Source organism: Phodopus roborovskii, unplaced genomic scaffold, assembly GCF_943737965.1.
Source record: "Phodopus roborovskii unplaced genomic scaffold, PHOROB, whole genome shotgun sequence".
Lineage (NCBI taxonomy): Eukaryota > Metazoa > Chordata > Mammalia > Rodentia > Cricetidae > Phodopus > Phodopus roborovskii.
In genome coordinates this window covers 24053772-24065577 of record NW_026126514.1, presented here as the reverse complement: position 1 = coordinate 24065577, position 11806 = coordinate 24053772, and the positions used below count along the sequence as shown (strand labels likewise).

The 11806-nt window shown below is 45.0% G+C and overlaps 1 protein-coding gene across 2 annotated transcripts; it reads right to left on the bottom strand.

Moving 5' to 3' along the window:
• Positions 1–2394: 2394 nt before the first annotated feature.
• Positions 2395–5182, bottom strand: Hspa2 (heat shock protein family A (Hsp70) member 2). Of its 2 annotated transcripts, none has more exons than XM_051196025.1 (2): positions 5015–5182; positions 2395–4785 (listed from the first exon to the last, which is right to left on the bottom strand). In XM_051196025.1, exon 2 carries the CDS (start codon positions 4778–4780, stop codon positions 2873–2875), a length of 1908 nt encoding a protein of 635 aa, XP_051051982.1. In that variant the 5' UTR covers positions 4781–4785; positions 5015–5182; the 3' UTR covers positions 2395–2872. The 2 variants fall into 2 exon arrangements, with proteins under 2 accessions (XP_051051982.1, XP_051051983.1); XM_051196026.1 differs by lacking the exon at positions 5015–5182 and adding an exon at positions 4986–5003.
• Positions 5183–11806: the final 6624 nt, after the last annotated feature.

The window sequence follows — 11806 nt, the reverse complement described above, 5'->3', positions numbered from 1 at the left end:
ATTACACATACAAAACTCTGAAAGAAATTGAAAGTTGAGACTGTTTCCAAATGTCATCTAAAACACTATTATATATTATTTTGACAGATTATCATTTATCACCTCAAAAGAAACAAAATAATCAGACATTCAGATACAAATGTGCCTGTTTTTATAAATTGCCTTTTAGCCCTCAGCCCTCTTTTTGTAAACATATTGCATCTGTTTTAGTCACCTCAGCCACTACTTGAAAGTTCATATGATGTTAATTATTCCTCCAACTGTAATTTAACCCCTCCGAAGAGCAAGCCTTGTTTCCACTGTTACTTGACCAGGGCTAGCTTAACATGTGATCAGGAGTTCCCGGGTGTTCTTGAGTTACCAGTTTCAATTAACTCTTGGAAACACAAAATGTCTATTTTTAGTGGCATTATCTTGGTAATATTCAAATCTAGGTAAATTTGAGAAGATAGAATTACAGATTTAAAAGGCTAGTTCACTTTTCAAAGTTACAGTAAATGAGGTCGCTAGAACACCAAGGCTAGCATAATAGCAAGTGGCCGCAGGTCAGCCCACAGTAGCATTGGTCGTTGAGATGATGAAGTGAGGCCTGAAGTCTGTTACAGCAACTTGCCTGTGTAGAAAGGCCTTATCATTTGAAATTAGAGCAGGGACATATTCACCAGAAGTCTGGGGACACTGAGTGCTCAGCTAGTACCAACAAGGTGCTGAGTTCAATATCACCTTCTGGTCCCCCACTCCCTAGGACAGGAAAATAAACACAAACACCGTTGAATTAATAGAGGACTAATAAAAGAGTAATAATGAGTATTGTCCTGGAAAAACTCCATAGAAAACCACTTTAAAGCCTTTAACCCCAGCACTTGGAGGGCAGAGATGGGTGGATCTCTGTGAGACCAGCCTTGTTTACATGAGTTCCTGAACACTCAGAACTGTCTCAAAACAAAACAAAACATAAAACAAACTCACGTTAAGACAGCATGCTGGTACCTAGCCCTTTAATCCCAGCATTCAGGAGGTGGAAGCAGGATCTGGAGTTCAAGATCATCCTCAGCTACATACTGAGCTTCAAGTTAACCTGGGCTACTTAAGACACTGCTCAAAAACAAAACAAAATCATTGTAAATCTAGTAGTATCAAAGTGCTTTATCAAAAGTGTAGGTAATAGTCTGTGTAACCTTGTTTTACTACATCTTTTAATGCCCATTGCTGGAAATTTCCACTAGTGTTACACTAACAGATTAATCTGCTTTCGCATTTATGAAGTATGGAGTAAGTAATCTTTGAAAAGTTTCTAAGTATTTTGAAGCAATTTCATAATTGCCCATTTATCTTCCTTTCCTCACCTAAGTGAGGATTGCTAAAAGATCTAGCTATACATAAGGGTCAACTATAATGTGAAGGTCATCACCAAAACCCCATATCCTTAGTTAACCTGTTTCCTAATTTTCACATTAACTTATATTCTAAAAATAAATCCACTAGTTTTGGATAATGAGGAATCCATTATTAAATAAAAAATACAGCTTCTAAAACACACTACTATTTTAAAAATAACATGAAAGCAAACTTTTATATGTTAGGAAGATATTAAAATGTCTATGTGCTGTTAAAACTATGCATTTTCAAATCAGCTACTAAATTTCTCCCAATTTCCTCTTAAAGAAACTTTTAAATATAATTTCATTAAAAACTAAAAACCAAATGGCTCAGCAGGTAAAGACACTGGCTACCAACCTGAAAACCTGAATTCAATCCTAGGGACACACACGGTGGAGAGAACCCCAAATAAACAAATCTAACTATGGTATTTCAGGCAGGTATTATAAAAGCTCTAAGATCTTCATATCAGAAAAGGAACCACTTCCCAAGTAAGTACAGCTGCCCAACGGGCTCTTACAGAATTTGCCGTAAGGTTGGCAGTTGAGCTGTTTTGTAGGAAGGTAAAACAAGATTGACTAGACTTGGACTCACATTAAACACTTCTAAACTGGCCTGCTGGATCTTGTTACAGGAAATTGTATGTCCCTTTGGCGATTATGGAAAGATGCTGTCCTTTCTGTTACTCTAGAGGAAAACTGTATTATGCAGGATTCTGGAATACAGCCTGTACTTTCCTGCAACATTCAGGCAGGGTTTTGTTCCTATTGTTTTAAATTTGAATACTAAATAAAGCCAGGGCTTAGGAGTTTACATTCACTGGAAGATCCCAACAGGTATCTGTATACTAAAGGGAGAGGGATTACCACGACTCTTCACCCCTTAAATTGTTGGTGATTCTAGGCAGGAACTTCATCTGAGAATTAGAGAAAATTGGATTAGATGCATTTCACATCATTAAAGATCAATGTGAGTAAAACACGGGAAGAGGAAATTGAAAACTCCAGACATCAATTTTGAGATCAATTTCAGCTTTACTTTAAATTTGCATTTATGTGTTTACAGAATATACCTGTCTTCAAAATTACTGCAATGTTTACTCTAATCTCGAAGTAGTACATAAAAATAAACAATTCAAGCTTCTCTGTATTTAGTGTTACCAAGCTTCCATAGGACAGGTGTGCAAACATTAGGTTTCCCATTTTGAGCAAATCTCCACGTACAAACTAAGCTTAACCAAAAAAAAATATGCTCAAATCAGCAAACACTTAAAATGCATTAGAAACCTCATTTCCCCCAAATCAAACTTGAGAACTAACCTTTTGTAACTAAACTAAGTTGCTGTACCTTTCCTTTCATATATATGCACCAGGCTAAAGACTTCCAACAACAGCTCTTACTTGGCACGAGGACATTTCAAAGAAACCAAAACAAAAGGGGAAGGGGGAGGGGGGAGAAAAAGAGGTTTCCGCGGACTCCAGTGCAAGCTTAGTTAGTCCACTTCCTCGATGGTGGGTCCTCCAGAGGAGCCGCCGCCGCCGCCGCCAGGACCGCCTTGGTAAAGTTTGCTGATGATGGGGTTGCACACTCTCTCAAGCTCTTTTTGCTTGTGTTCGTACTCATCTTTCTCTGCCATCTGGTTTCGGTCGAGCCAGTTGATCACCTCCTGACACTTGTCGAGGATCTTGTTTTTGTCCTGCTCGCTAATCTTGCCCCTCAGTTTCTCGTCTTCCACCGTCTGCTTGATGTTGTAGGTGTAGGACTCAACTGCGTTTTTGGCTGCTACGCGGTCGCGATTAGCTTCATCTTCTGATTTGTACCGCTCTGCCTCCTGTACCATACGATCAATGTCATCCTTGCTCAAACGACCCTTGTCGTTGGTGATGGTGATCTTATTTTCCTTGCCGGTGCTCTTGTCGGCGGCGGTGACGTTAAGGATGCCGTTGGCATCGATGTCGAAGGTGACCTCGATCTGGGGGACCCCACGGGGTGCTGGGGGGATCCCAGTCAGGTCGAACTTGCCCAAGAGGTTATTGTCCTTGGTCATGGCCCGTTCGCCCTCGTACACTTGCACCAGCACGCTGCTCTGGTTATCTGAGTAGGTAGTGAAGGTCTGCGTCTGCTTGGTGGGGATCGTGGTGTTCCTCTTGATGAGTGGGGTCATGACCCCGCCAGCTGTTTCGATGCCAAGCGACAATGGGGTCACGTCGAGTAACAGCAGATCCTGCACATTCTCCGACTTGTCACCGATGAGGATAGCCGCCTGCACAGCGGCGCCGTAGGCCACCGCCTCGTCGGGGTTGATGCTCTTGTTCAGCTCCTTGCCATTGAAGAAATCCTGCAGGAGCTTCTGGATCTTAGGGATGCGGGTGGAGCCGCCCACCAGCACTATCTCCTGGATCTGGCCCTTGTCCAGCTTGGCATCGCGCAGAGCCTTTTCCACCGGCTCCAGGGTCCCTCGGAAGAGGTCGGCGTTGAGTTCCTCGAAGCGGGCGCGGGTGATGGACGTGTAGAAATCCACGCCCTCGTAGAGCGAGTCGATCTCGATGCTGGCCTGCGTGGACGAGCTCAGGGTGCGCTTGGCGCGCTCGCAGGCGGTGCGCAGCCGGCGCACAGCGCGCTTGTTCGGCCCAATGTCCTTCTTGTGTTTGCGCTTGAACTCCTCCGCCAGGTGGCTAACCATTCGATTGTCGAAGTCTTCGCCGCCCAGGTGGGTGTCGCCGGCCGTGGACTTCACCTCGAAGATGCCGTCCTCGATGGTCAGGATGGACACGTCGAAGGTGCCACCGCCCAGGTCAAAGATGAGCACGTTCTTCTCGCCGCCTGCGCAGCCCTTCTTGTCCAAGCCGTAGGCGATGGCCGCCGCCGTGGGCTCGTTGATGATGCGCAGCACGTTGAGCCCCGTGATGGTGCCCGCGTCTTTGGTGGCCTGGCGCTGCGAGTCGTTGAAATAGGCGGGGACAGTGATGACCGCGCTCTGCACCTTGCCCCCCAGGTAGGCTTCAGCGATCTCCTTCATCTTAGTGAGGACCATGGAGGAAATCTCCTCAGGGAAGAAGGTCTTCATCTCCCCCTTGTACTCCACCTGCACTTTGGGCTTCCCACCCTCGCTCACCACTCTGAACGGCCAGTGCTTCATGTCTGACTGCACCGTGGCGTCCTCGAACTTCCGCCCGATCAGCCTCTTGGCGTCGAAGATGGTGTTCGTGGGGTTCATGGCCACTTGGTTCTTGGCGGCGTCGCCGATGAGGCGCTCGGTGTCGGTGAAGGCCACGTAGCTGGGGGTGGTGCGGTTGCCCTGGTCGTTGGCGATGATCTCCACCTTGCCATGTTGGAAGACCCCCACGCAGGAGTATGTGGTGCCCAGGTCGATGCCGATAGCCGGGCCGCGGGCGGACATCCTCACTGAAAAAAGCAGGCACGGCGACGTTAGGACGAGAGGCACGACAGACAAGCGGGGACCCCGGCCAACGGTCACGGCACACAGCTACCCACGAGCGCGGCTGGCGTCTCCCGGGTCCCCCGGCTGGGTCTCCCGCTCTTATAGTCGCCCCCCTACTTTCGGTAAACTCCCGGAGCCAATCCGCCCCCGGGACCGCCCGCACCGACCCGTCCAGCGCCCCCACAGGCTTGCCTGGTCCGAGTGACCAGCCGGTGGCCCAACAGAGAGCTAGCTGGCTGAGGGGCGGGACTCCGGCCCCGGGCGGGGAGGCTGAGGGGCGGCCGTTATGCAAATGAGGCCCCGCCCAGCGCCTCCCGCCGCTTGGGGGCGTTAGGCTCGCGCCGGGGAGCCGGGGTACAAGCCCCTTCCCCTCGCTCTCGTTGCTTTCTCTAAAGCGTGATTCGTTGACGTCTCTCGGATTGGCAGGGCAGATGTCCAATGAGCAGCGCGGAACCCTGGGCGCGGCACGGGGCGTGGCTCTCGGAGGCAGCGCGGAAGGAGAGCCGGCCTCCCGGGAGGTTTAAGTGAGGTTCGGTACCGTGTTCCGCCACGGACCCAGCTCCGCCGGGCCGAACTCTTCCTGGGGTGGTTGCATCGAATAAAGAACGGCTGGGGTCGGCTCTCGTCTTCCCCGCCCCTGCCGTTCCACCAGCGGGGACCGGGGCTGGGCGTGGGGCGGTTCCAGGGCGGGGACTGTGAGGTCGGGCGGATGCGAGCTTTTCCTCGCGCGTCTTGGTCGGTGCGTGGGGAGGGAAGAAGGCTGCGCCGTGCTTACCCGGGAGGCGCGCGTTCGCGGCCTCTTTGCTCGGCCCGCTCCGCCTTTCTCGTTTTTTCTTTCAAGCGCCCCTTTATAGGCGGTTTTGGCTCCTTGCCGCTATGGTAGAATAAGCCAGTGTCACTCTCCGGTTCCAGTCCCAGCACACGAGATCCCATTTAGGAACTAGTCGTTTTGCGGCTGTGCTCAGTTAAATATGATTGTCTTTTTTTCTTCGAAGAAGTTAGTTTGGCAGCACAGACTTGGGAGAGAAGGGAGATGAAAGAGTCAACCTCTTTCGCTCTTGTGTAGACGGGGTATGAGAATGATTTTGGAAATACTCTGGCGCGAGGTGGTGGGCAGAAGCTGGCTCCTGTAAAAGGACTCCTGGAGGAAAACGGAGAGCTGTGTAATGTAGAGCCACCGCTTCGCCTTACGGATGGGAAGCTGAGCACAGTCATCCCCGAAAACTTTGACAGGTGCCTAGGATGAGACGAAAAGAAAAAAAAGAAATGGCCCGTCCTTAAGCCGAAGTGCTTGGAGAAGAGCGATGGGAGCACAGGGCAGGGGCACACACAGACTAGGGAGTGTCAATGAATGCATCCTGGAGGAGGTGACATGCCTAAGTCCTGCGGAGTAGGGTAAGAAAGGTGGGTTTTGTTTGTTTTGTTTTGTTTCTTAGGTTTTTCTTTGCCCGTGGTTTTGGAGGCTGTCCTGGACTAGCTCTTGTAGAGCAGGCTGGTCTGGAACTCACAGAGATCCACTTGCCTCTGCCTCCCGAGTACTGGGATTAAAGGCGTGTGCCACCACTAGAAAGGTCGAGGTGTTGGAGTGTGGGCAGATGAGTTCTGAATTGAAGGTTGGGGGGTCTGGATACATTCAGTAGTTTTTTTTGTGTTGTTGGAATTGTTTTTTTTTTTCCCTCGAAGCTTTTCTGGAGAGAACTGCCCTTTGAAACTGACTAAATTGGCTAGTGAGTTGTGTGAGAAACATGGACGTTTTCTGTGTCCAAAAGGAAATATTGACAAAATTCTTTAAAACTTTTAACATTTTTTTACTTTCTTCTCTCTCTTTCTCTCCCCCTCCAGCCTCCTCTCCCCTCCCCCTCGTGTGCGTGCGTGTGTGTGTGTGTGTGTGTGTGTGTCAGGAGGTTTGTGCAATGTGGTGGTGCAGGTGCCTGCAGAGGCTAGAGTTGTCAGAACTCCTAGAGCTGGAATTAAATATGGTGGGGTGCCACCTGACACAGGTGCTGGGAATTGAACCCCAGTGCTCTTAACCTCCGAGCCATCTCTCCAGCTCAGAAGCCTATAAAACTTAATCAGGAAAAAATTTAATGATCCTTTTATTTGTTCCTACACGTAATTTCTGGTTTTAAAAAACACATTTGCCATTGATTTCTTCATCTCATTGATTTAGGTGGTGTAACTACAATTCTCTATCTTCCATGAAAGGCATTAGAGAAAAATTTGAAATAAGAAAAGAGTTAAAGAAAATAGCAGACCAGGCATGGTGGTATATGCTTACGTACCAAGGGGGGTGGGGTGGGAGAGCGCCTGAGAAACATCTCAGCAGTTAAGAGTCCAGCTACTCTTGCAGGGTATTGGGTCAGTTCCCTACATGCCCATGGTGGCTCACAACCACCATTAACTCCACTTCTAGGGAGTGTCACTCTTTTCTGACATCCTTGGGCTCTTGTCCTCAAGTGCACATAAGCATACAAAGGCAAACACACATGCAGAAATAAAAAGGAAACCTTAGGCAAGCAGTGGTACACATACATGCAGACAAAACACCTTTATTATGTTCTTATTAGAAAACATTTTTTTTAAATGAATCTTAAAACAAAGGGGGGGGGAGTTAGTGGGCTGCAGAGAAGTCTCAGCAGTTAAAAGGACTTGGTCTTATTAGAGGACTTAGGTTCGGGTCCCAGCATCCACATGGGGGCTAACAACCATCCGAACCTACAGTTCTAAAGGATCCAACGCTCTCCCCCCCCCACCCCCCCCCCCCCCGGTCTACCAGAGCACCACACAGGATTTGGACTCTCCATAAATCTTAAGCAAGAGTGAGAGCCAGCAGGCCCAAACTTCTCCCACAGAGACATCCTCAGAGCTTCAAAGGGAGAATTCTTTTGTGAAGTAACTATGTCCTATCTATGCAGTCACTGTGGACAAATCTTGCAGTCCATCACCACATTCATCTTCAACAGTCTTCTGAAATGACAACAGCAGTTATGCCTGTGTTTTTATTAGCTATATTTTTCTGTTTTCACTTTTCACCTGGTAAATTGATGTTTACATGTTTCATACTGTACATGGTATCTTGAGCCCTTCCCACAAAGATACAGTAATATTTTTATTCAGTCAGAATGTTCTTCAGTCAGAACATTGGCATATATTCATTCATTTTGTTGGTGTCTTTTCCATTTCCTTTGTTTGTATATGTTTTAAAACAGTCATTTCCACCCCTTTTTATAATTATATCTCAGAATTCATTAAAAACACAATTCAGGTAGGTGTGGTGGCACATACCTATAATCTCAGCACTCAGGATGAAGAGGCAGGAGGATTATTACATAATGAGTTCCAGGCCAGCATGAGGTATATATTGAAACAGTAAAGCCAAAATAAATAAACAATTAAAACCATAGTCCATTACAAATGATTAAATCAGCAAGGTTTTGAGCATCCGTGTTATCAGTGGTACAGCAAAACAGGCAAACCCTACCAAGACTGCTCACCACCGAGGGTTTTCTGAGGGGACTGTGGCAGGGTTTTGTTTTCACCTTGAAGAGATCATATCCTTTATATAATATTATTTGTGTGGGTTTATCCTAAGGAGATAATAGAAAATGCCTACATTATTATTTATGGTGGCAACAATAAATTGAAGATGATTTAAATATTGATTGCAAAAATATCGATTACATATATGCACATGATGAATTTTGTAACTGCAAAAGTATAAGTTTTTGTTTTTGTTTTGTTTTGTTTTTTAAAGATAGGATCTTTCCCCATAGCCCTGGCTGTCCGAAAACTCATTATGTAGACCAGGCTGGCCTTGAACTCACTATGTGGTCAAAGATGACCTCAAACTCCTGATTTTCTTGTCCTACCCTCCCAAGTGCTAACATCTTACCAACAAGCACATACCAAGCCCAGCTTATTCCTATAAGGATCAGGATCTAATGCATGCCAGGCAAGAAGTCTCTCAACTGTGCTACCTTCCCAGCCCCTCCGATTGGTTTTTAAAATAGCAATTAATATTCAACTGAAACAAAGTTTACCAGTCCCATTACTTACACATAATCCAGGACTGGTTTCCAATAGCTAAAATCTCTTTTAACAGATCATAAATACTAGACTATTTCTAAAATATTTTTTTAATCCATAGACTAAATTTTCACAGATTGGTCAAAGAGACAAGAGCTTTAACATACTGTAAACACTCTTCAATTAATGTCTAGGACCCGGAAGAGCATCTGGAACACAGTAGTAATTCTTAGCCTGGTGGGTTTTAGTTTGAGACTCGGTGTTGGGGATTAAACTCAAGGTTTCAAGTACAAAAGCCTGTAATGCACCTCATCACTGGGCCATATTCCCAGCTCATTCATTGTTTATTACAAGTTATCCAAAACATAGTATTTTCATCGGCAAACAATCTTTCTCCTGTGTAGGAAGAAAATCCTCTTACTCGTTTCTGTATTAAATGACATTGCAGAGACTAACAGTTGAAACAGATTAATATCTGAAAATAGAGCTCTAGAGCTAATATGAGGCACAAGACGATGTGTGCAAGCATTAGCTTGTAGAGTACAAGACTAAACTGTCCTGAGTCCTTTAAATCCCACCCAGGCACAGGCTTCATTAGGGTTGGGATTGTTTTGAGGAGGTATGAAGAGAAAGTAGGAGCCATAATAGCTTCTATATTGAGGATATGTGAGCAGGCTGGAGTTCAACTAACGATTATATTTAAAAATCTCTATATGCAGTGCCATTTTATAATCCTTTTTTTGTTTTTTTTTTTTTTTTTCAAGGCAGGGTTTCTCTATATAACATCCTTGGCTGTGTTGGGACTCACTTTGTAGACCAGGATGGCCTCAAATTCAGAGATCTGCCTGCCTCTGCCTCCCTTGTGCTAGGATTAAAGGTATGCACCACCATGCATTTTGTAACTAAGGCAGCCTCCACACCTTTTTGTGACAGGGCTTTGATACATGACACTGGCTAGCCATGATCCTCCCATTTCTACTAGTGTCCTGTTTTTGTTTTTCTCAGACATGCTTACTTTGGTTTTTTTTTTTTTTTTTTTTTTTTTTGAGATAGGGTTTTTCTGTATTGCTTTGGAGCCTGTCCTGGAACTAGCTCTGTAGATCAGGCTGGCCTCTAACTCACAGAGATCTGTCTGCCTCTGCCTCTGAGTGCTGGGACTAAAGGCATGTGCCACCAACACCTGGTAACATGCTTACTGTGTGTTAAGTACACGTGCACATGTGCCCTAGTATATATGGAGGTCAGAGAACAACTAGAGAGAGCTGGTGTTCACGTGGTTCTGGGGACTCAAACTCTTTAGGCTTGGTTGCAAGTTCCTTACCCTGGTGAGTTACCTCAACAGCTGTAAAGGGCCTGGTCTTAAGATAATTCTCAAATTCTCTGTCCATATAGGGGAGGAAAAAAAAAGTCACCATTTGTTTTCTTTGAGTCTTAAAATTTTGTCTTGCTTGGTATGGTGATTTAAACCTGTAATTCCAGAACTCTGAAGGCAGAGGCAGGAAGATCACCACCAGTTTCGGGCAGCCTGGGCTACAGAGTGAGACCCTATCAGTTAAACTGAAGATATATAGGAAGATGGGCAATGAGACTGCCATGTCCCCCGTGTGGACAGCTAAATACCTGGCCCTGGAAGACATGCTTTCTGAGAGGTGGCCAGAAGCTGCAGGCAGTTTGCCTGCTTCATCTTGAGTGCTAACGAATCATGTTCCTTGGAGAACAGTTTGAACGATGCGGCAAAGTGAGGCTGCCCTGTCTAGGAGACAGGCAGACCAAACATTCCATTATTGTCAACACAGTAATTTGCTTTCATGTTTGCCTTGAAACAGTATTTTCCAATCATTCTTCTGTATCAAAAACAAACAACAGGAGTGAGCGGTAAAATTTTAGCTCATTCTCTTTGGGCTACCCATGACCACCTCTGGTGACATTATTGTGACACTAGAGGCTGGGGGAGTTGATAAATTAGCAGACTAGTTATGCTTTAAAACAATTAGGTTGCAAACTAATGCAATACAAATGAAGGTAATATACAAACAGTTTAACTTCTGAATGTAGAGGAGGAAATTTTATTAGGTAAAAGCAACGGATTTCAAAATGTAACAAAAATACTGTATGTAATTCAAAAATTTCACTTAAAATAATGTACAGGAAATAATCACATTATAGTATGCACTTATGCCACTTATGTATTTCATTACACTTGCATTTAATACAGTCAAAATTCAAACCATTTTCTTTAGTAAATCTAGTGCAATAAAAACTTAGTCAAAAATTGAATCTTTTCTATCTTGATCTGGTTTCTTTAGTTATTGGGATTTAGAAAAAAAATTTTTCTGTGTATTTTAAGAAACCTTCAGTCTACATGCTCATGTTCCCCAAAGAGATTACTCTGGTGGTGTTTCAACTCTTAACATTTGTCTAGACTTTTTATCTTAAAGCAGTCATATATTTTGAATATTTTTGTCTGTTTGTTTGCAGTAGGGTCTCATGTAGCCCAGGCTGGCTTTGATTCACTCTGTAGCCAAGGCTGGCCTTGAACTTTTCTTGATCCTCCCACCTCCACCTCTCAAAAGGCTAGGATTGCAGGCATCCAGCAGCATGCATCACCAAATCTGAACTCTGTGTGAGTCCTTTGTTCTCTTCTCTATCTCCATTACTTCTTTTTTTTTTTAATATTTTTATTTTAAAGATTTGTTTTTATTATGTATACAGAGACTACAGGCCAAAAGAGGGCACCAGAACTCATTGCAGATGGTTGTAAGCCACCATGTGGTTGCTGGGACTTGAACTCAGGACCTCTGGAAGAGCAGTCACTACTCTTAACCCCTAAGCCATCTCTCCAGCCCCTCCATTACTTCTTAACAGTGGACTCTCTTGAATTTTCAGCCAGTTAGTTTACAGAATGAGATTCAAGTTATTACTACCTTAAAGTTAGGATTTTCTTTTTTTAATTAAAAA